We start from the raw sequence: 25854 nt of genomic DNA on the forward strand, positions 1-25854 counted from the left end.
TGGATGAGTTGGAGATCTGTTAACAAACAAAGAGAATTAAATTCAATTAGTTAGATGAGAGAAGCATAGTGAGGGATTAGGTGAAATTGATTTTTTAAAAGTTTTTTTTCATTAATTTGATTTTCGAACAATGACTTTCTTTTCTTTTAAATATTTTCTTTGAATTGATTTTATTTCAATTTCTAATTACAAACAATCTTAATGGTTTTTTTAAATAAAGTCAAGATTAATATAATTTTGATACTTGTTAAAAGTAACTTACTAATTTCTGAATATAATATTTTTCTCATCATTTTATTATAAAATTACGATGTTGTGTATTTACAATTTTGCACCGATCAATTTTATAATCAAACGTGCAATTTTGATGACTTGTGGTACAAAAGTATAGAATGCCTATTAACTTAACATAAATAGGGGTAAGAAAAATGTACTTTTACTCCGAAACGATTAGATGCAGAAGACGGTCCATATTTTCAATTCAATTCGTCCGAGAGAGAGAGAGAGAGAGAGAGAGATCTGACTTGGTCGTTTACAGCTAAGGTATTGTTTTCAGTTTTGGCTGGGGGGGAGTTTCATATTCTATGTTGCCGTTGTTGACCACAGCTACCCTTTTGAATATTTGATTTTACAGTGTCGGACTCAGCGATCCAATCTTGGTCTTCATTTGGTGCTTTCCTCGTAACTCAATAAAAAATTATTAAGCCTTCGCTTGTCTTGACAGTCTTGTAATTAGGTGGAGAGTAATAATTAGATTACGGTCTACTTTTTCTATTATTCGTTGGGACAATTTGCCAAACATAGCTTGAGCTTAGTTTGATGGTCAAAGTTGTATAGTTCCCTGGAGTTGGAATGCTTTTTTATTGTCTTCTGCCGAATTAAATCGCTTTTTCTGTCTGTATAGGGCTTTGGTTGGTATTTGACTTCTGGGTTGTCTGTTTGATTTGCATGTTACAACTCCATCCGGGGATTTTGGATTTGCTGCATCGGTTTTGATAATATTTCATATACCATATATTTATATAGCTTGAGTTGCTGGAATCTGGTCTTGATTCTTGCACCTTGGTGATTTTGGGTAACCGTGTCATTTGAAAGCTATCTATTTTGCTATTCTGAGAAGTTTTGGGGAATGAAAGGAAAAGGAGGAACACCGGGAAGTTACTTTGTATTGAACACCGGAGCTAAAATTCCAGCCATTGGACTTGGGACATGGCAGAGCGGTGGAGACCTCTGCGTCGAAGCTGTAAAAACAGCATTGTCGGTCGGTTACCGTCACATAGATTGCGCACATCTTTATGGGAATGAGAGCGAAGTTGGGGAAGCACTCAATGAAGCATTCAAAGGCTTACTGAAGAGGGAGGATGTTTTCTTGACTTCTAAACTTTACTGTACCATGAATTCGCTCAATAAAATAGAGAACTATGTTAAAGTTTCTCTTAATAATCTTGGAGTTTCGTACTTGGATCTCTATTTGATGCATTGGCCCGACAGCTCGGCTTTTGGTGACGCTACTGATCCACCTTCAAAGTCGGGCAGTGAGTATGGGCAGTTTCTGAATCGGTTGAAAAAAGCGTGGAAAGCCATGGAGGGTCTCGTCGAGTCAGGTCTGGTTCGGGCTATTGGAGTTAGCAATTTCAGTATTCAGCAGATCAAAGGATTGCTTAAGTTTGCAAAGATTGTACCTGCAGTCAATCAGGTTCGTTGTACAGTTATTCTTGTTGTTTCAAAAGATTCTGCTTTGCTCCATGCCTGGACTTATGAAGAACCTGGATAAAGTAATTCGTGGATCATTTGAGGAAGAAAATCAGATGTTCCACGAGTTTTCTGTGCATATTCCACACCTAGTAACATTTGATATTAAAAAGGTTAATAACTCTGGATGCTTTCTAAATCAATGATCCTTTGGTCTTTAATTTATTTATTTCAAGATAAAGCACTAGAATCTATTCCTCAACTGGAAAAAGCATCACTTGATGATTTCTAAATTATCTGGCTGGACAAATTCCTAGCAAGCTTAAGACTTGTGCTCAATGAATTACAGAAGCGACCCCAGTTCTGTGACTGACAAACTTTACTAGTTGATATAGCTGAAGTATTCAATCGCAAAAAATACTCGTTCTTTCTGGTTGTACTTGTACTTGTCATTGACAAGTTGCTGATTCAGACAATTGCAATAACTGAGAGGTAGAAGCAAGTATTGGACATTTACTACCGTACTTGATATTCTGCAACATAGAAACTCATCATTAGGATGGGGCATACCATGCCCTCAGTCTGAGCTGGAAAGTTCATCTAAGAGGTGACCTACCACCTGGTTAAAAGTATGCCATTTTCCTGACGCTGAGGGTCTGTGGCTTTGTCCAAAAAAACCATTATCACCGTCCTTGACCTTGTTTCTTCAGGTTGCTTTTAAAACTGTGTTCTATGTAGGGATATACCTCTTCATGACTTCTTTCTTTATGGCGGCATTGGAAACTAGACAATGAGTTGATATCTTATACATATATCTTTCAAAATAATTTTGGTAGGACCCAAATTGTAAATCTTAGTCATAAGAGTATCTCATGTCACCCACCTTGTTCCTGGATGATTGTTTAGACACTTTGTTTGTCAGTTACCTTAGCTTTTGTTCGTTTTCCTTTTACTAATCCTGACAAATTATTATCTTAGCTTTTGTTTGTTTTCCTTTTACTAATTCTGACAAGAGTTTTGGACCACCTAAGTCTTGCCCATGATACTTTTGTGTTATTAATGATATTTTATTTGCTTTTCTTAGGTGGAGTTGCACCCTTTCTGGAGGCAAGATGAACTTGTGAAGTTCTGTCAAATGAAGGGTATTCATGTATCTGCTCATACACCTTTAGGAGTACCTACTTCAACACCGGGACCATCTGACAGTGGATCGGGTGGGGAAGATGAACCTGGAACTCCTCGCATATCATTTAGGAGATCAAGATCTGTCCATGGCCCTATGCTCAAGTTATCAGTTGTTGCACAAATAGCAGATAGACACAAAAAGACACCAGAGCAGGTACTTTTTATTCAGTTATCATCTATTTTTCTGCTTTATACTCATAGATGTCCACTCTAGTTGTTTATGCCATTTTTAGTTTAATTGTTTGCTCCTCGTATGGAATAATCCAAGTGGACTTTCACTTACCATGTTGGACGATATGGGGTTTATCATTCTTGTCCTTCAATTCCTAAAAGCATGTTTAAGTGATGTATATGATCTGATTCTGGTCATATAATCCAAGAAATACATATAAAGTAGTATGCTACTCTATCATGCAATAAAAAATTGTAAAGTACACAAAAACAGATTATTCTTTCTTGAGCAGTAAGAAACAAACAGGAAAATATTCTCAAAACAAGTCCCAAGTGGGAATGGTAAATTTAAAATACATACTAAAATTTATACCTTCTACGCCAAGTGTGTAACATGTTGCAGTTTGAACTTTTCCTTCATCCACTACTCACTCCTTGTGTTTCCCTGGAGATCTGCTCCTCTATCCAATCCTTTCTGGCTATCAATTTAAGAAGTCGCCCTAATCATCCCTCTTCTCACCTCCCCTTTTTATGCCTATGCCCTTCTAGTGAACCCCACTGTAACGACCTAGTCCAGTAATTCTAAGGTCAAAATATTGATAATTTTTATTGGGTCCAAATTATATGTAATGAGACATATTGGATAAGTCCATGAGTGATAAATTATTAAAGTTGATTAGGAGTTTTAATTAGCCTCAATAACTAGGTTAAATCCCATTTATTATTTATTGAACGAGTTAGACTCCTTTTAAAATTTAAAGATCGGCCATTAGAAATTTATTTCAATTTAAAATCACTGATTGAAATCCCCTACACAGTCTTAGTCACTGCCAATCCTACATTGAATGAACTACTAGATCATGTTTTTAAATTCAAACTCTCTTCTTGAATGATCGCGACCGAGTCGAACTCAAACTCAAACTCAAACTCGTCGACACCTTCTCCCAAATCTCTCAATAAATATCTTCCCTTGCGTGTGTTATTTGGAAAAACCATAAACCTTTGTAAGTGCAACGGCTGAACCCAAGATATTTAGTCTAACACCGTGCGTGTCCCACGTTCACCACTCTAGTAGAAAACTGCCGCATTCTTCTCACAACATCCCTTATGTTTTCTCTCTCCTTCTAGTTCATGTGATCAATATCATATCAGAAATATTGGATTAACGTTACGAGGTAAGTAGCTCGATCATAAATTAGGTTTAGCATACGTTAGCTAGTTATATATATTATTATTCAAACAATTCTTTGAAAGCCAGTGTTTATGTACAATGCATGTCATGATATTTGCAAGCACATCATTCATCATGTTTTATTCTGCATATTATAGTTATGTATGTATTATACATCTCACGTTGCATAAGACACGTAAGCTTTCATAAAATCCAGTGTAAGATCAGAATAGTTTGATAAGAGAGCCATTTAAATGCATGGTATCAATGCAATTTATGGGTAGATGTGCAAGCCACAGAACTAAGCGTGGTCCACCATAGTATGCTAGAATACTATTAGCGGCTCCCATTGCGGCCGTGGGATGTGGGCCAATGCACAACTTTGCACACAAAGTTAAGTGTGTGGGTTAGTATGATAAGTAAGATAAGTCAAATAAGCCAAGATAAGTCAAGCATGTCATAGCATACGTATAATCAATCATGATTTTAAGCTCTCAGTATGAAATAATTTATGAAAAATCTTATGTTAAGTATATTTACGTTATGATGGATTTCTTACTGAGTCATCAACTTATTTTAGTTGTTTTATGTTTTTAAACTACCTAGGTTAGAATATTTATGAAGGTAAAGCTGTAGGATGGGATTTAGTCCAGGGAGGCATAATAGTGGCCTAGATCATGTACAAAGATTTTAAGTTATGATTTTTATGACACAGACTTTGAGAAATTTTAATAAATGCTTCCGCACACTCTCTCTTATGATCTCAGTATTTTAATAAAGAATGATTTTACTTATAGAATCTTTGTACCTGACACTTCCTTCATAATAAAAGAAAATATTTTTAAATCAAGGTCAAATTTCTAAAAAAAACTAACTTCTTTCTTTATTGTGGTGAGCGCACCCACCTTCTGTTTGTTCCAAATACCTCTCACATTTCTTCTTCGTGTTATTTTACCTCTTGAAAAAGCTCACAAACCATATGTCCTTTCTCTCTTTGTTTTCCTTAGACGGAATGGGTAGGACCAAGGGGGATTTCTACACTTTGATGTATCAAACTAAGGCACTTGCATGAGATGAATATCCCTACTCAATTTGTGTAGGAAACGGAATTAAAGCACCGAGTGTCCAACCTAGCCTTTCTTGGTCATATGGTGGTTGCCAAAGCACTTGACAACACAATGTCTGCAGTTGTGAGAGTAATATGAAATTTTGCATAGTAGTGATGATATCGGCAGTATCTAAGAGCAAAGGTCGAAATTGACATACCTCTCAACGTGGGTTTGTGCTTCTGTGCTGGAATAAGTCATGTGTTTTCACTTCTGGTATGGGCACTTATCTGATTTTCACTTTGCCTGTGGAACTGCTGATTGAAGACCTTTGGCCTAACATCTTTCTGTTTACCTTCTCCAACCCCCAAGAAAAGAGAAGTCATCAACGACGCCCATAGATTTTATGAATACCATTTGATAAAGCAATGGCCATTGATTCCAGATAGCAAGAAGTAGAGTTAAATAGGGCTACCTTTTGGGTATAAATTCATGTCCTCACATTGGAATGAATGACAACTGGGAACGCTTCGTAGATTGGGAAAGCCCTTGGGAAGATCCTTGAGTCGAGCACCTCACCTGTTGGTATAGCATGCAGGAAGTATCTAAGAGTAAAGGTTGAAATTGACATACCTCTCAAACTGCTTTTGTGATGGAATAAGTCAGATATCTGTATTCACTTCTGGTATGGACACTTATCTGTTTTTCACTATGCCTGCGGAAGTTTTGGGTCACATTCAGTTAGGTTTTACTCATTCAGTTAGGTTTTACTTTTGTAATTGTCAATCCAAACCATATGAATATGGGTCATTTGCTTGGGGTGGAAACATCCTGAGTAGGGTAATAGCATGTTGGGTAGCCATGGTTGTTCCTTTGCCACCATTATTAATTCAATGGAAGGTACTCACTCTCAACACACTGAGTCAAACCCAACTCATAGGTCCACATGCGCATGAGAGGCTCCAAGTCACACATTAGTAAAATATCTACTTAAAAGTTCTTTGACAAGATTACCCTACTCATTCAACAATTACAGTCCCAAGATGGATCGTCTTCATTCATCCCACAAAAATGTCAGATGTTCCTATGAACTACATGGGCCATGGGGTGTTACTTTTGGCCACATAACTGGTTGAAATTCTCTACCCGTGGACTTTAGCTTTGGAAAGAGATAGAAGTCAACCCATTTGATCTCAGCTTGATGATCCTTCCATTCCACAAAATCAACTCTCAACCCAAACTGTCTTTTCATTTATAAGTCATATTATTTTGGACACGTAAAGGTCAAACCAAGCTAGATAGACTCTAGGTTGACTGCTCCCTCATTTATGCCATAGAAGCCTTATGTGTACATCCATTGCCCACTATAGAGCAGCCGCCAGAAGTCCTACATGTAGGACCCTAAACTCACCCTGAGAGGGTCAAGGGAAGATGATGTCACACATGATGATGAACCACTCTATTACAACAAGCTAAAGTGATCTCTATGCTTTGGCCCAAAACAACCTTGCAATACAAATTTTTTATCCCATACAGAAAGGTCTAGAGTATTTATTCCTTGTCTTTTAGATTTCTCATGTATTTTCTTTCTTTTCCTTAAAACAGTGGTCACTCTTTCAAGAAACATGTTAATATCACTAATCCAGCGGAAGCTATAATATACATCTTCAAAATAAGTTGGAATATATATCCAACCAAATTATACCAACCAAACAAAATAAGATGGAAAACTATTTCCAACCAAAGTATTTGTCAAATTAATATAAAATAATGGTTATTAGTTTCCAAAATGATTAGTTAAACTTCTATGTCGGTCAACCACTATAGTGGTTATCATCATTCCACATTGCAAGCCCAAGTTTCACCTTCATTATCTTCTATGGTGTGTCAAATGGATTGAATACCTCCATTGTGAGGATTTCCTTTCATTATAAAGGCACCAATGTGCAGTATATGCGCCTAGAATTAAGCCTAAATTACAATAATCAAAATCTGTCTTAAGTATGGAAACTAGCACCTTGTAGAGATTCTAAGGAAAGAAATATATACAATTGTCTAAAGATAAATAAGGAGACAGAGCATATCATGCTAACATCCCCCTCAAATTGATGTTGGTCAAGAAGCACCAATTTGCGGACAAGAAATTGATGATGTTGTCATGTCATGACCTTTATAAACACATCGGCGATCTGGAGGTCAGTAGAAACATGAGGAAGTGTAATGATACGAGTGTCCAATATTTCCCGAATGAAATGATAATCCACCTCAATATGTTTGGTACGTTCATTAAATAGGATTGGCAGCAATCTGAATGACACTTGTGTTGTCAGCATGTAGAGGCATTGGAGAGGACTGAACACAACCAATTTCAGCAAGGAGACCACGAAGCTAGAGAATCTCAGAACAAGTAGCAGACATTGCACGATATTCAAATTCAATGGAAGATTTGGAGACACGATCCTGTTTCTTACTCTTCCAAGATATCAAGGAGTCACCAAGAAACATGCACCAACCCGTAACAGATCGGCGTGTATCAGGACATCCTACCCAATTAGCATCACTGTAAGCCACAAGACGAAAAGGAGTTCTAGTAGGGAAGAACAGGCCACGACTAGGGGAACCTCGAAGGTATCGAATGATATGACGAATAGCAGTCAAGTGTAGATGACGTGGAGCATGCATGAATTGACTAACCTGCTGTACAACAAAGGAAATATCAGATCAAGTAGTAGTCAAATAGTTCAAAATCCCCACTAACTGTCGATACATAGTGGGGTCAGAGAGGAGATCACCCTCATCCCGACGATACTTCGTGTTTACTTCCAGAGGAGTATCACAGAAGAAGTATCCTGAAGACCAGCCAAAGTAATCAGATCCTGAGTGTATTTATATTGATTCAAAAAAATGCCAGAAGGATCAGTATGGACTTCCAACCCCAAGAGTATGTAAGAGGACCAAGATCCTTCATATGAAAGGAGGATTGGAGATGATGCTGCAGTTGGGTGATCAGAGCAGAGTCTGTCCCAGCAATAACAATATCATCAACATAAACCAGAAGAAGAACAATGCCAAGAGATGTCTTGCAGAAAAATAAAGAAGAATCATAGGCACTTTGCTTAAAAGAAAATTGAAGCAAAGTGGGGCGGAATTTATCAAACCACGCTCGGGGAGCCTATTTTAGCCCATACAATGATCTTTTCAATTTACAAACATCCGAGGAAGAAGAAGAGGACAAACCAACTAGAAGGGTCATGTAGATTTCTTCTTTGAGATCACCATGAAGAACTGCATTTTTGACATCCATCTGATGAAGAGGCTAACCTTGGAAGGCAGTAACAAAGAGAATAGTCCAAACCGTAGTCATTTTGGCAACCGGAGCAAAAGTCTCCTCATAGTCCACCCCATACTCTTGCCGATTGCCAAGTGCAACCAACCAGGCCTTATGCCGATCTAGAGTCCCATCATAATGCAGCTTGATGGAATAAACCCATTTGCAACCAATGGCTTTTACTTGAGCAGGACAAGGGACAACATCCCATGTATGATTATCCTGAAGAGCCCGAAGTTCCTCGGCCATTGCCGCAGGCCAACATTCATGTTTAGCGGCCTCAGAATAACCTGACAGGATGGGAATGGAGGATAGAGTAGCATGAAGAGAGGTATGAGAGGAACCATACCGGTCTAGTGGATGAGATACTCTGGTCTAACGGCGAGGAACTGTGGTAGTATCCAAAGCACCCGTAGAGGAATCAATCTGAATAGGCTCAGATGGCGGACCAGTCTTGGAAGGGGCAAAGTAGGTCGTCATATTTCATATACAAGTATAGATTTGAATCAGTCACGAAAAGGAACCAGATCATCAAAATTAGGCAAAGCATGCATCTCAGACAAAGACTCAACAGGAGAAGGAAAGAAAGACTGATTTTCAAAAAACACAACATGACAAGAAATACAAAATCAGTTAGAGCATGGATCATAGCAAACATAGCCTTTGTGAGAAGCACTATAACTCATAAAAGCGCACCTAACAGATTGAGCAGATAACTTATGTTGTTCATGGAAGGCAAATGAACAAAATAAACACAGCCAAAAGTATGCATATCAAGGTATGTAGGATGTTGACGATAAAGACGAAAGTACGGACTTTCAAAATTTAAGACACTGGATGGCAATCTATTAATTAAATAAACTTCTGTAGATAATGCTTTGACCCAGAATTTAGGGGGAATAGAGTATTGGAGTAGTAACATACGAACAACATCCAACAAATGTCTATTTTTTTTGTTCAGCAACACCATTTTGTTGAGGTGTATTGGACAAGAACGCTGAGAAACAATGCCTTTTTGGTTAAGAAAATCATGAAACTCACAAGACATATATTCAACACCTAAATCAGACTACAAAATTTTAATGCCAGAAGAAAATTGTGTTTCAACATAAGCAGTAAATTGTTGAAAGACAGAGAAGACCTTAGATTTTGAGCGAAGAAAATAAATCCAAGTATATTTCGTATAATCATCAATGAACGTAACAAAATATTTATAATTTGCATGGGAGATAACAGGAGAAATTCCCCACACATCACTATGAATCAAATCGAAATAACGTTCAAAAGTAAGAGACTTACTTTTACCTAATTTACATGTGGAACAATCAAAAGAGAGAAGAAAATTGATCTTTATTGCCCAACAAACCAGAGTTTATGACATGAGATAAAATAACAGAATTAAGATGACCTAACCATTTGTGCCACACTTCACACTTATTGTTCAAAGTGTTACAAGCAAATGAAATAACATCAAGAATGGAAAAATGCAAAGGAAATAAATGTCCAACTTTAGGCCCCCTCGCGAGTATCTTGCCCAACACCTGATCTTGCACAAGACAACCATCACGAGAAAAACGAACATCACAGTTTTTATCAACCAATTGACCAACTGATATAAGACTAGTAGAAAGCTGAGGAGATACAAAAACATCTCTAATAGTGGAATCCATATCCCCAATAGCATGAATAGGTAACTGACTACCGTTAGCGATTTGAATGTGTGCAAATCCAATATAAGGCCGAACATTGCTAAGTGTATCAGAAGAATTAGTCATGTGATTAGATGCACCCGAATCAACAAGCCATGAGGGAGAAAGGGAACTGTTACCTTGCAGTCCTAAGGCTGAAAAAGCTGAAAGAATCATCTGTTGAACCTTCTCAGTAGTAAGAGTAGATGAGTCATCAACAATAGTAGAAGAAGCGGAATCCATAGTAGCCTGATAAGCATTAGCCTGATGATTTTGAGGACGAGTAGGACAATCTTTGATAATATGCCTAGGCTTCTTACAGTAGTTGCAAGATTTCCGTGCACAATTATTAGCAATATGATCATATTCTTTGCAGCTGAAACATTGAACTGTCCACATGTCTCATCCCTTGCCTTTTCTGTGAGCAGCATAAGCCACTGCATTGGGTATCATTTTGTCATGCTGATAAGTAGCATGGGTGGCAAGACGCTGCTCCTCACGAAGTAACTCCCCAAAACAAACATCCAAAGACGGCACGGGAGCACGATTCATCAAATTGGAGCGAGTGACCTCAAATTTAGGGCGTAACTTCATTAAAAATTGATCTCGCTTGCTTTGCTCATGAACTTCCTACACAACAGAGAGAGACTCTTCTGGTACCTTGGCATAAATTATGTTAGTAAATTCTCCTCAGAGATTATTAAATCCAGAAAAATAATCCTGAATGGAGAGATCACCCTGAGTATAACTGGCAATTTCATACTCTAACGGAGACCATCGGGCTGTATGGTCCTGATTATACACATTTTTTAAATATTCCCACAGATTTAGCAGTCTTATAGGGCCTTAGATTAAGAACAATAAGAGGATCAACCGATGCTAAAATCCATGTCATCACCCTAGCATCTTTGATCTACTGAGCTAATTTAGGAAGCTCAGTAGGAGCTAGATTACTCCCATCAATATGACCCCATAACTCCTTTCCCGTAACAAATAAACGGAATTGAAATTCCCATGCAGAATAATTTTTACCCATGAATTTCACAGTGAAAGAATCGGAAGACATGATACTCGTAAGTAAAAAAATAGTCACACGCCCAACAAAGAGAATACCTGCCCAACTGAAATATGCCGACAACCAAAAATAAATAAATAAGCTGCCGACACCCAAAGGTTCGCAAGAAGCTGCCGACGACAACCCACAAAGCAGAAACTGAAAAAGGCAACAGAAATTCACAAAGTAGAAACTGAAAGGCAACAGAAATTGCCGACAAGGAGCCTGGAACCAGAGCCACGCAGCAAGGAAGCCGAAAGCCACAAAAAACACTAGACCCACAACCAGACTGCACCGAAAATCAAAGGAGAAACCAAGACTGCACCCAGGTGGTGCCAAATCACCAGAACAGCACCAAAAAGCAGCACAGATGCCGCCGAGAACTCAAAAGAGAAAAGCCCGAGAGAAAAAAAAAAAAAAAAAAAAAAGGAAAAATCTAAGAAAAATCATAAGGCTAGTAACCTGCTCTTGATACCATGTCAAATGGATTGAATACCTCCATTGTGAGGATTTCCTTTCATTATAAAGACACCAATGTGCAGTATACACGACTAGAATTAAGCCTAAATTACAATAATCAAAATCTGTCTAAGTATGGAAACTAGCACCCTGTACAGATTCTAAGGAAAGAAATATATACATTGTCTAAAGATAAATAAGGAAACAAAGAGCATATCATGCTAACATGGTGACCCTGGTTTCCTACTCTTCCTCGTTAGTTTCCACCTTCTCTTCCTCTTCATCCTTTATGATTGGTGGCGACTTCTTTTTGTAAATCTTTATTATATTTGGAAGAGGGTGTAGGATAATGGCCTGATGCAACGGGGACCATGGATCCATACGTTTTCTTTCACTGGTCATGCAACCTCTAATGATGTGCATGTCGCTTTTTGAGGTTGTGATCGTTATTACAATCTCATTTTCATAGATGGCTTTCCTGTTGGTGTAGTGTATCCGTGCCATTTGAAAGGATAAGGAAGAGCAGTGAGTTTTGTACCTAATATGCAAATGAACCAGTGCTACTGTGTGGTGAAGGGTACAATTGAACTGCATAATCTTCAACCAAATCCATGATGCAATGATGTATACCCTAGTGAGAAATGGTTGTCATAGAATCACCATCAAAACAAACAAATGAAGGATAAAATCCAGAGTCTTGAGAGTAATAATAATATCAAATATACCAAAACAATGATGATTCAATGCATAAACTCTATTTCCAGCATCATACCAATACCACTTTCCTTGGGATTAGTTTTCCAATGCTTATTATTCCACCTTCTGAATTGAAACATAAAGCAAATATATATGTATGTATGTATGTATGTATGTATATGTATATATATGTCATTCAATTTTATTAAAAATACAAAAGAGGAAATCTGAGTACACTGGTTGCATAAAAGGAAAGCACAACTAGAAATACATAAAATCAGGATAGCTGGAAAAGTCAAGAGTATTTTGAGCTGACATCCAAACAAAAAAGAGTTTTAAGCATTATGGATCTAAGATCATCGACCATTGCCTCATGATCTTCAAAATTGGGGAGTGTTTTGTTCATTCCACACGCACCACATGAGGCATAATGGAACCGTACGCATAGCTTCCACATTGCAATGACCAATATCCTTAGGCTCCGTTTGGATGTTGAGTTGATCTCATCTCACCTCACCTCACCTCACCTCATCTCAACATCCAAACACCACTCAAACACAAATACTTTTCAATTTCAAATCTTAACTTTTTCGTCTAATTATTACCTAATCGTGACAATTTTCCCAAACTTCCAAAAAAAAAAAATCAACATTTTCAAATTCCAAAAAAAAAATAATATTAAACAATTATATTATAACAATATAACTTTATAATATTTTTAGTCAACATTTTCTCTCTCCTTTCCCAAAACCCCATAAAACATTTTAACTCATATCATTTCACTACTATTCACAGATTTCTCATCTAATCTTATCTCAACATTCAAATGGGGCCTTATTCGTCCAACAACCCAACAACACTACAACACTTAGAGGCATCACCTAATATTGATACCAAAAAGATGGAGTAGCGAGGTCCATTATTTCCTAGCAACTTTAAATGCAGTAAATAAATGATCAATTGATTCCCCACTTTTCTTACACATGCAACACCAATTTATTACTAAAATTCCCCTTCTCAATTTATCCACACAAAGAATGCCCCCTCGATGGAGCTCTGTTCAGCTAAATACCTTTCCAAGGAAAAGATTGCCTATGAAGCACAATGTGTGATAAGAAGTTTTGACCTCAAACTTCCTTCTTTTGGACAGGACCCACCACATCCTATCCTTTCCTTCACCTCTCAACCTAGTAGAGTACAAACGCCTGAAGAATGAGAAAAACAGCACCCATGCCTGATCATGTGCTGATCAAATAAGAGTACTATTCCATTGTCTAGTGGTGTTGGAAAGTTGCCAGGAGTCTGCCACTGATGCCTCCTTATCGTGGAAAGTCTGAACAACTTATGGGAAAACAATCTTTAATTACTGATCTCCACACCAAACATCATGTCAAAACCTTACGCTTGCCCCTGGTCCTACTTCTACTGTGATTAAGTTCTAGAAAATTCCCCAATTCTTCCTTATATTTCTGCACACGCCAATCTCAAAAGACCTGCTCACTTCTTAGAGTGCCACCCTCCCCATGTGCTACCATCATAGACTTTCTTCATTGATCACAATAATGTCTTCCTTTCTGTAGCAAAGCACTGCAGCCATTTTCCCAACAAGACACAGATATACACTATAGCAAGTTTCTGACTCCTAATCCCCATTGTACAAATCTTGGGCCATCTTAGCTAGATGAAACTTAGACTCATTTCCAATTCCTTTCTATATGATTAGCCACTCCAACTAGTATAGAGAATAAGGACATATAGCAGTTGTGCAAATTGGAAAAGTTGTTTTGATCAAAGTTAGAACAACAGTCCATCTTCTCTATTACGTCATTCCAAATAGCTTTTGCCCTGAATGTTGACATGAACAGAAGTCCCAATTATTTCATAGGTAAGCTCATCACCCCACATCCTAGAATTCTAGCAAACCTTTTGATGCCACCCACCTGCACTAATTCAGATTTAGCTAGATTAATCTTCGGAACTGAAATACCCACCAGTTCACGCATTTCCATGGAAGTGTATTTGGAGAAACAAAGCACCTTTGAGGGTAGTTTTTTTTTTTTTGGAACTTAATGACGGATAACATGAGAAAAAAAATGGCATTTTGTTGTGATGGAATGGTGTTGCATATGCAAGCGAAATGGGGAAAATATAGATCATCTTATGTTGCATTTTGAGTTGGCTAGGAGCTTATTGACACAGGTATTTTTCACTTTTGGGTTTGGATGGGTTATGCTCCAATGCGTGGTGGAGATGCTGGCGTGTTGGCAGATTCCTTGCGGAGGTCATAGTAATTTAGAGGCCTGGAAAATGGTCCCTTTGAGCATAATGTGGTGTCTTCAGCAACACAATGCCTGATTCTTTGATGATTGTGAAAGGACGGAGAATTAAAAGCCATCATGTTCAACAATCTCTATGCTTGTTTAAATGGTTTCACCAGGTACGGTGTAAGCAACTCAACAAGATGTCTATCGCTCACCAAAAACCCTAATAGGAGTCCACTATTCAGAGCAATATTTTTTATTCTGCTCTAGGCCTCCCCTCCCTGCCTCATGCCTTGTGAACTTTGAAAGAAACCGGAGCCTGATCCATTAATTAGAACTAAAAATTGCACCCACAATATACAATTGGTAATCCACCTGTACCATTTCTCTCCAAATGCTCAAATCCATAATTAGTACTTTAAGAAGTCCTAATTAACATGATCATATGCTTTTCTCCTCTGGGTCCGTAGGAGGTGGTGAGCGAGGGTGGACACCTGCAAACGGGAAGAGAGTCTTGTCAAAAACAACATGACGAGAGTTATAAACTTGGGTTGTGGAGGGATCCAAGCAACGGTAGTCTGGGTGTTTAGGTATTTTTAAATAGAACTTAGAGAAGTAGAATATCACTTAGATAAAGAAGAGTAAGAGTGGTGCTAACTTGATTCAAGTGGGATCTACGATCGAAAAACCATCGCCGAGTTCAGCCTACAAAATACTCCTAAGCCCCAAATTGAAGTCTACTATCAATGTACTTATTGGCAATAAGAACTGGGTAGGATTTCTCTCCCCTGGATGAAAGCATATGAGAGTGATGAAGATAGAATTTTTTTTTAACTTCCTTGGAGTGTGGAACTCTTGGAAGACATTAATTAAATCAACTTTGAGAAGCTCCCAACCCATCTATAAGAATGTTGATGAGCACCCCTCGGCCTCTGGTCCCATAGCCTTATCACCATCCAAAACATTCAATTTTTTTGCTAGATAACAGGGAGGGGGGTGGAACCCTGGTTCTCCCACCAAGAAACCAGGGCCAGTGCCATCTAGTCCAAGGGCCATTTGCACCATCCAAAGCATTCAACGCTTCTAAAACATCATTTTCCTCGAAGTCCCTTTCTTGGCCTCCTCCATGGCATTAGAATCGATTCATGAAGCAAATATTTCAATTATGGTTCATATAAGTGAATGACAATAACAATCGCCACACAGTGAAATAGTGCTCAAATAATCTTTTTATTTCGAAATAACTTGAACTTTTGAAGACAACGTTTTGCAAGCATGGCTCAAACTTTTCGTGATGGTAGCATAGTGTCTCTTTGCTTATCTTGCCAAATGATGAATTTATAAATTTCCAAAAAAAAATGGATTTACAAATTCCTAAAATCTCTTCACCTAAAACAAAAAGTTCCACATGTACAATTTATCCTATTTAGTATACCCAAGGTATAACTGAAGGGAATCCCTAAATCTTCAATAGAATCTTTAGCCCAACACAATGCTTAGGTTCACTTAACTCCCTTGTCTTTTTTTAATCAGTAAACAAGAGTTTTATCGGTGATAATCATGGGCATAGCCCAAGTACACGGGACATATACAAGAGCGGCACCTAAGCAGGTTCACTTAACTCACTTCATTTCATTAGACTCATTAAAGCTGGATAGTGCATCGGAAGAGCAATAAAATATTCTTTAATGAAAGTTCACTCCACACCTAGATTGATGTTTGCTCAAGTGGGTGAGTTGTAGAAAGTTTGCCTAGCTGTGAGCCGTCCGCTCAAGTGTGGTGATTTTTAGAATTTTAATTGTTTCGATTTTCATACTTTTGATCCAGTCCATACAACATAACCATTTGAAAATCCATGCATTTCAACTTTTAAGGATGTCTTTCATCATTTAAAGAAGGCCATAATTATTTCATTATTTTTCAAAATATCAAGAGTAATCAGAGAAATCTGAGAATTCTAACCAAAAAAGGAAACCTTCTTTTTCTTCTCCTCTCTCTCTTTTCTCCTCTCTTCAAGAGATGTTTTTAGAACATACTTACTCTCTGTGATACCCCATATTGACCGATAGTATAGGTGGTATATGGGAATTTACATTGCTTGGGAGGGAGAAGTTCTTGCTATTTATAATGGTTCCAATGGGATTCCAATTATAAAATCGACTACTCCTTTTGGAGTATAGGCTAGATGTGCCTTGGGCGGCACCCCTTGGGGCATTACACACTCTCTCTAGGCAAACCAAAAGTTTTTCTCTTAGCAAAGAGTAACTCTAGTGATTGTGAAAATAATGAATAGGGAAGCCCAATTATTTATAGGAAAATTGAGTGGGTTACTATTCACTTTAGAACAAATTCTCTCCCTTCTTTGCCACATGTCACTCTTCTACTAGGTCAAAAGTAAGATATGCAATTGTTGTTAAAAGTCTTCCTTCTCTCTCCTCAAGTTCATTAGATGCATTTATAGCCCTTGGATTTGTGCTTCATGTTGGACACATTTGATCCACACCATTGACTCAGATTCAACTAGATTCACTCAACCATGAGTTTGATATAACCAACTTAACTAACTTGTCCTTTGTCCACAACTCTTCAATCACATTCAGCTCATTACCTGAATAGAAGCTACAATTATTTCTAGCCATTGGATCACTATTAATCAATCTCAACATTGGGTTCTTAAGATTAGCCTTAAAAGCAATTGTATGACACTCTAGGGTTAGGACACGTCATTGATTTTTTAATGTCCAGAAAACACATAAGAATCATAATTAAAGAGATTGGACTAATATAAAATTATCAAAATTTCTCAAAGTCACTAAAGCTACTCAAACGATTTCCACATTTTTCCAGCCTTTCCTAGATTTCCAGATCTTCTCCAGAATTTTCTTCTGATTCCTCGGCAATCTCACTTGACCACCATGCTTAGTTTGCTTGAGCAAACTTTTGGGACTAATATTTTTTTTTCTATATTTTTATTTCTAGATTCCTTCCGACATTTATTTACATGATCTTAGACCTGCATAATCCTAAAGTTTGGTAATTTGTTTCTAATAAAATCCTTAATTACCTTGGTCTTCCCTTGGGCCAACTGCAAGGTCTATATCAATTTAGGATACAGTTATTGAGAAGATTGAACACAGACTGGCAGGTTGGAAAAGATTGTGTCTTTCAAAAGGTGGTAGGATCACTCTAATCAAAAGTGCTCTTTGTAATCTACCAACTTACTTTTTGTTTGTATTCCCAATTCTAGCAAGTGTGGCAAAACACATCGAGAAACTTTATCGTGATTTTCTGTGGAGAGGGTTAGGAGATGAATTCAAGTTTCACCTAGTCAAGTGGGATAAGGTTTGCTCTCCAATCTCTTCTGGTGGGTTGGGTATTAGAAAGTTGAAGATTTTCAATCAAGCTTTACTTGGGAAGTGGATGTGGAGATACATCATGGAACTGGAGGCCTTATGGAAGTCGGTGATTGAACTTAAATATGAAGGTATGCTGGGGGGATGGTGTACTAGAGAAGTTTATGGGGCTTATGCAGTTGGAATTTGGAAACACATTAGAGGGTGGGGGATTTTTGTTAGGCACACTTGGTTGGTGTTGGGTAATGGGTCTAGAATAAAATTTTGGACTTACCAGTGGTGAGGAGGTCATGCTTTAAAGGATTCTTTCCCTTCAATTTTTAGAATTGCATGTGAGTTGCATCAACGGCTAATTGTATGGAGTTCTCTGGGGACCTAGTCCAATGGAACATGAATTTCACCTGGGCGGCCCAAGATTGGGAAGTTGGCAGCATTGAGTACTTTTTTGGTTGTCTATACACCATGATACCGAGAACACAAGGCGCTGACACGATAAGGTGGATACCCACCGGTAGAGGTATATTCTCAGTTCACTCTTTTTATAAGACCCTCACACAACCACATAACATTGAGTTCCCATGGAGAAGGATTTGGCAAAATAAGGAGCCTCCTAAAGCAGCATTTTTTGTATAGGTGGCAACATTGGGTAAGATCTTGACTTTGGACAACTTACGGAAATGAAGGGTGATCATAGAAGAGTGGTGTTGCATTTGTAGGAAAAATGGTGAAACTGTGGATCATTTGCTGTTGCATTGTGAGGTCGCTAGAACATTATGCAATGAAGTGTTCAACAGGTTAGATCTTGCTTGGGTGATGCCTACCACAGTGATTGAGCTCATGGTCAGTTGGACCAATCTACGAGGTCTCCTACAAATATCAGCGGTGTGGAAAATGGTTCCGATATGTATTCTGTTGTGCCTAAGGAAGGAGCGAAATAACCGGATGTTTTCGTGGCCTCAATTTTCTTGATTTTCTAGTTTCTATTTCCTCTTCCTAAATAGGTGTTACCTTTTGTGTACCATCTTGTGTACTTAGGCTATGCCTATTCATATCAATATAATCGTTTACTTATCAAAAAAATAAAATCCATCATACTTATAAAAAAACAAGTGAGATAAAATCCTAATACTTGGTTTCTTTGTATTAGACTATATCTTCCTCTAATATTACAAATGACACTCCAGCCATTCTCATCAAACTCAGCCCCTCTGCCCATGTCTTAGACCCAAAAAGGAAGCCTGTCTTTCCAATATGGATTCCACGCTAATCACATATGTCCAAAAGAAGAGAGGTCCACTCCCACTGCAAGCATCCTTCCCACCAACAAAAAGACTCTTCATATCAGACTCTTAGGATTAGTGCTTCATAGGCCGTAGTTGTTAGCTCTATTCCATTGCCAAGTACCGAGCTCCTACATGAAACTTGTCTCTCTTGTGTGACTCAAGCTCGACTTTAGAGGAGGAGATGATAAAGGAGAAATGTCCAGGTTCATCCCTTACCCAGTTTTTTGCCATTATACAACCACTAATTCAATTAACAAGGTAGCAAAGTCTCAGAAAGATCCCCATCAGGAGCAAAAACCGTGATCCTCTTCTTGCTCGAAACCTTGTTAGTAGAGAGCAGTACTCACTGGTGTACAAAATCGTAGAGGACTTTTTGCTTGGCATCACGTGTGTTTCCACTCCTTTCGTGTAGTGTGATCCTCCTTGCAATTGCAGCCCATGGTTATCATCCTTAGTTTACAATCCTTTTCTTATAGGATCCTTAATATACGATCCTACCAAACAGATCATAAGGAAACTTTCTAGACAAATCTTGCATCCATCAAAAGTTCTTTTGGAGGCCCCTGGCTGTGTATCAGGACAACACTAGTGGTCAGCCAGTTGTTTCATCATCTAAATGGGATTAAAATATGCTTTTGAATTGGCATGGCTTAATCAACCTTGGCTATGTTGGCATTTCATGGGCTTGATCAAATAAGCAGGGTTAGCGAATATTCAAGGAAGATTTGACCGAGGAAATAGCAAATCAAGAGTGGAAGATGCTATTTTCAGCCTCAGCGACTGATCGCATTCATCTCCTTACCACAAGCGGTTTGGATATAACTCAACCCAAGCCCTTTAAATTTGAACGGTTTCAGACGTGCTAGCTGCTTAGCCTGCTTATAAAAGGATTTTAGCAGCTGCTTGGAGCACTCATGGGGAGCAATCCCCAGCTTCTCTCATATACAGAAAACAGAAGACAGTAAAATATGCATTGAAAAATGGAACTGAGATTATTTTGTGATAGTACAGGTAAATATCCAAAACTTGGAAGTGGCTAATGCACATGTAAAAATCTCCTTACAACATATGAAAACATTGCAATTGGAAAACAGCTCATTACCAACCTCTACGAACAGTTCATAAGAAGAATTTTGCATAGAGAATCAAGGGTATATTGGCTTACAACTAAAACTTGAAACTCAAATTTTTCCCCTATTAACAGTCATCTGGTGTCGAAGAAATTCCATAGATTCTCTGAAAACCAAGCAAGATATATGGACTGATGATAGCATTCCCCTTCATCAACATTTCCTTGATCACTTCCGTAAAATATACTACTTGACAAACTTGGTTTTAACGGATAATAGTAGATAGCTCATTCCCTCAAACTCTTATTAATTATGAAAATGTATTTCTTTGTATCGTACCATCTGACACTGAAATCTTTAACCCCTGACACAAACTGCCTCCACAAAAGTGCCTGTCTTGATGGGTTCAGTCTTGTTTCATGAGTGGTATTGTGAGGTTGTTAAGAAGTAGTGATTGATATCATTTTTTCATTTTTTTTTTTTTTTCGTCCAGAAGGAAAACTCCTAGACTTAAATATATAGCCTTTGTTCTAGAAATTGAAAACCCAACCTCAGTGCATCATGACAAGCCCATTAGCAAGTTAATTTTCAAAATAATGTCTAGCAGGCTCAAGTGAATTTGATAGCCCATGAGCTATTTCATCCTTTTTTTATCAAATGGAGTGGTCTTTACTCCAAGCTCCTCTTAGTTCGAAATGGATTGCCAGGGTTCATCATATCTGGATCCTGCAAAGAAACTCAGCATTGATCCCAATGAGTAGTACCAATTTCTCCTCTATGCAACCATGTGACCACCCAAGGGGTACTGCAATAATTCTTATCCTTTGCACTCTTTCTTCAAAAAAAAAAAAAACTGTGTACGAGATTTTTCTCTCAGACGTTTATTTTTTTCAACTTTTCTCATCATTTCCCCAACGTCCTCTGTGTCTGCCAATTATTTTTTAAAATTTCCAAAGAATGGTACTGCTAGAAAATCAAAGAAATGCATATTTATGCAATTGTGAATGCTATGAAATCACTGGAATGCAATTGTTGATATTTTGAAGCCACTTATGGTTCTCTCGTACAAACATTTATGATCTCCATTGAAGAACAGACAGCACAATGAGATCAGAATTGTCTTTACTGGTGGCGCCCCCCCCCCCCCCCCCCCCCCCCCCCCACCAAAAAAAAAAAAGAAAAAGAAAAGCAAAGCAAAAGTAAAAAAGAGTGACAGGTGGCGCAGTGAATGTTCCTGGCACTGTACTTGGTGGAACCACTGCCTCTTCGGCTGCCAAACAGCCCATGAGGCAATGAGTAAGGTTGTAGGTGGAAACTTTTGCATTTACCATTTGATAACTCAATTGAATGTATGTGTGCCAATGTACTATTGAAGACCAAATGTCAAGAAAATGTACTTAGGAAATATGTTGTGCTTTAATCTGTTGTAGGTCATTTTGCGGTGGGGACTGCAAAGAGGAACCAGTGTCCTTCCTTGTAGCCTGAAGTCTGACAGGATAAAGAAAAATATTGACATCTTCAATTGGTCTCTCTCAGATGATGAGTGGAACCACTTGAACCAGATTGAACCACAAGTTTGTTTATTTGGACATGGACCTCTGAATACGCAATCGGACAATGTCTTTATGTTTGGGAGTGGTCCACTACAGGCTGTGCGTGAGATGGAAGATGACATGGAATCCAATGCCTAATATGTCATATTATTTTCTTTAGATATTGCGCCATTTATGTTCAAGTACGTGATCATCTTATGATTTGTCATATGCCCATTGTTTGTTGTAAGATTTTGATTTTGTGGACGCAGAATAGAAAGTCAAACTATACCCTATTGTTTAAAGAGGTTTGATTTTTTTGTTTGTTTGGAAAACAAAGATGGTGATCCTTATACTGAGTCCCTCTGATGTGACATCAAGGAGTGAAACTTCAAAAATGAATTATTTTCATCAGACTCTAGATGAGACCACTATTACTAATTAAGCATGGATTTACTGTTATTCAGAACGATGGAATTTAGATAATATTTCTGATCAACATTAACAAACTTGCCTAATTCGGCTTTTTCAGACATTGACTCTAGCTACTTTACATTGATTTTCAATTTGATCTGTCTATGAATATAGCTGGATTTGCATTTCAATGGTATCAAGCATTAAGCTTATGTTTTAATACGAATGTTTAGTTAGCACATTCGGCACACTGTTTGAGTCATCTAATATATACTATCTGATGCCACTCTGTGGGTGCTGATGCATGATTATTATGTACCTTATAGTATTCCGAAATTGATTATTAAAACGGGAGAGAATGCGGGCCATCTTGGTTTGTGGATACTCAGGGCCATGAAAATAGATCACTACTGTTGTTTTATATGCATCCATCGTGATTAAAAAAGTAATATAAAGATGCCATCCAAGCTCACCAAACCGTCCCATAATAAAGAAATCTTAGCTTTTTAAATAAACTAGAAAGACTCTCTGCTCTCTTTCTTTCATCAGCTCGTCTTTCTGGATCAACATTGAGAGAGAGAGAGAGAGAGAGAGAGCTAATTTTCTATGTTTTATCATGAATGGGTTGGCTACCAGGTCAGCTGAGCACTCAATGAGCCGTTGATAGAATATGACTACCATGAGAGCCTATCTAACCCACCCACTTCCTCCACTTTGGGGTTCCGGGAATGGCCTCAAATGTTCCTTTAGAAGATCCAGTATGCTTTGCCAGCTAATTTTATAAACGTGATGCATCTTTGTTTCAGTGCTCCATTGTCATTCAAAAGTTAGATTTACTATATGTAAATTGCTCTTGCTTTGCTTTGCTTTTTGTTCAAAAAAGAAGAGAGAGAACTACTGGCTAGGACAAGGGAATTTGTTGAGAAGACAGGACATTAAATTTGAAGACTGCTGTAGCATGTGGGTGGTGGAGGGATTTTATTTTTATATGCTTGGGGATTTTACCACCTGAATAGACGTGCTTGACATGCGTTGTTTGTGATTGACATGGTGACAACATTATAATTACATGCCATTTCTCACCTCTTCGCTCAGTTTGCTGTTGTGAGAAGTGGAGACGCACATTTCCGGTTTAATCGCATTATGTTTAAGAATCATCGGCCATCAATTTTCTTGTTGAAACTAATGGAGGTGCATCACATGCCAGAAGGAATTTTATTTATTTATTAATTTCCTTTTAGAATTCTTTCTGGATTTTATTGAAGTGAAGCAGTTGTCAAAGAAGCCATGATTGTTCTATCTTCTACAAGCAGTGTTTTGGACAAGACTGCAACATAACTAAAGTACATGAGAAGAATTTTACTGGTTTCCTGAACTCTTTTTTTTTTCTTTTTTTGTACATTTCATTTTCCCCAACTAATTATTACCCTACTTTCATTTATCTATTTCACTCGATACAATTCGGTCCCACAATCCGAAACCCTTCTTTCACTTGACAATGGCTGTTACTTAGTAATACTAAATACAGTTATAAAATTTGCAAGCGCCATATAGTTATTTTGAAAAAAAGTGAAATCTATTATTAAAACGTTTTTTTTATTTAGATCCCGTATTTATTTATTTTTTTGAAGTGATTATATGAAACTTTTGTACTCACGGCTATAATTATCATTTCTCTTCCTTTATAAAAATAAAAATAAAATAAAAAAAGACTTATGGTGATTTATGGGGTTTAGCATAATTAAATGGGTTTCCAAGCTAAAAGTTTTGAAGAAGTGTCCTTGAGGTAAGTAGCATATAACAAACTGATATTTTCATCCACTTCCTATTGAGTGGGATGGGATCTATCCTTCATGGAGGTGGCGAATTGTGTATGGCTAAGTTAACTCTAACAAAGTAAAAATTTTAAACTTTAAATCCCAGGTGCATCTTAGAGTCGATATTGCTAGAATGAGATGAAGACTTTGAAGAAGTCAAATATTGGGCACAATTATGTTTAATAGGCGAGGAAAGAGCCATGATCAATTAAAGACCACGGTCACATGAGTTAAACGTGATAGAGGGTGACTAAAGAACTAAATTTCACTAAACGCAGCGTATGGGTTCAAAAATAAAAGTCAATCACACTTATCACTATAATACCAGGGCTCGTCCACGAAGATTGATCTTAGAAGGGCGTAACTGCCTAACAAACCATATAACAATGAGATTTGGATATGTGAAGATAAATCTAAGCTAGAGATATACGTCGGATAGACACCATTAATAGCCGAGTTGTGACAAAGAAGGTAACATTCCAAAATTGGGCCCTGAGAATCGTACCCATGAAGAAGTCTTGCCATACTACGTTAGTCCCACCTTTATAAATAACCCACTAGGTACGCATCATGTTTTTTTCATAGATTCTTTGGTGAAAGAAAGACCATAACCTTCTGCTGACTTAAGCATTATAGGCATCCCCCACTGGATACCCTGAGTTCTTCTTTTTGGTTGCAAGTTGTTAGGGTACACCATAGTCATACTGAAAAATTGAATCAACAATTTGGCGACATTTGTAGGAATGTTGATTTATTCATAAAGTGTCTCCAGGATGCTTGCAACTACGCACTCTCATATGATCCGCAACTAGGAAGCGATTGCAATGGAAGAGCAAGCAAGCGATAGGATGGAGAGGAGGTTTATGGAGATGAAGGAGACGTTGAAGAATCAATTCTCTTGCCATCAGAACTCATCGAGATGTAGGATAAGCGGGATCTGAAGCAAGCAGAGGTTGCCAAACCCTTGGAGCTACTAACTTTGCATCCATACCAACCAAGTTCAATGGCCCGAATCAAATTCAGGGATGACGTCAGAACTCAAAAATTAGGGAACAACTGAAATAGCTTCTAATCAAGCATTAAGACGTGTTTGTATAGAGTCATGAAGATATGCCTGCCATATATGTGGAGGTGGTAAAACACCACCTTTGCGTTGACCCAGAGGCTAAGAAAGTACGACAAAAGTGGAAGAGCTGGTATGTTTGGGTGTTGAAAGTATCTCAATACTTCTCAACATACTCTACTATTATTCATTACTTTATTATTACTTTTTACCTACTTTTTATTACTATTCATTACTTTTTAATACTACTCAATATTCTATTATTATTTTTCACCTACTTTTTTACTACTATTCACAGCATACCTCAACACCTTTCAACACCCAAACCCGTGCAGAGAAATATGTAACAATAGTAGAGGAGGTGGAACGCCTCTTGAAGGTGGGTTCATTTGTGAGGCCATTACCTGGAATAACTCTCCAATGTTTATTTGTTAAAAAAGCCAACAAAAAATGGCAGATGTGTGCGGATTTAACTAACTTAAACAATGTGTGCCCAAAGGACAACTTCTTCTACTATGGATTGACTTTATAGTGGACTCCATAGCAGGTCAGCGAATGCTAAGTTTCATAG

General features: G+C 37.8%; 1 protein-coding gene and 1 long non-coding RNA gene across 3 annotated transcripts; both read left to right on the plus strand.

The window, feature by feature from the left end:
- The first annotated feature begins 423 nt into the window (after positions 1–423).
- On the plus strand, positions 424–22458 carry LOC122309980 (aldo-keto reductase family 4 member C10-like). 2 transcript variants are annotated; one of them, XM_043123832.1, is made up of 4 exons: positions 424–543; positions 1027–1696; positions 2777–3031; positions 21888–22458. In XM_043123832.1, the coding sequence occupies exons 2-4, from the start codon at positions 1130–1132 to the stop codon at positions 22146–22148; spliced, it is 1083 nt and encodes a 360-aa protein (XP_042979766.1). In that variant the 5' UTR covers positions 424–543; positions 1027–1129; the 3' UTR covers positions 22149–22458. The 2 variants fall into 2 exon arrangements, with proteins under 2 accessions (XP_042979766.1, XP_042979765.1); XM_043123831.1 differs by having other exon boundaries at positions 430–543; positions 635–1696.
- Positions 13202–21610, plus strand: LOC122309981. Its single transcript, XR_006242584.1, has 2 exons — positions 13202–18621; positions 18738–21610. It is a non-coding gene; the product is annotated as an uncharacterized LOC122309981 (long non-coding RNA).
- Positions 22459–25854: the final 3396 nt, after the last annotated feature.

The sequence above is a fragment of the Carya illinoinensis genome, chromosome 5 (genome assembly GCF_018687715.1).
Source record: "Carya illinoinensis cultivar Pawnee chromosome 5, C.illinoinensisPawnee_v1, whole genome shotgun sequence".
Classification (NCBI taxonomy): Eukaryota; Viridiplantae; Streptophyta; class Magnoliopsida; order Fagales; family Juglandaceae; genus Carya; species Carya illinoinensis.

Coding starts and splice junctions, on each gene's coding strand:
- LOC122309980 (XM_043123832.1), top strand. CDS start 1,130: ATGAAAGGAAAAGGAGGAACACCGGGAAGTTACTTTGTATTGAACACC. Junction 1,697..2,776: donor TTGTACCTGCAGTCAATCAG/GTTCGTTGTACA, acceptor TGCTTTTCTTAG/GTGGAGTTGCACCCTTTCTG. Junction 3,032..21,887: donor ACAAAAAGACACCAGAGCAG/GTACTTTTTATT, acceptor AATCTGTTGTAG/GTCATTTTGCGGTGGGGACT.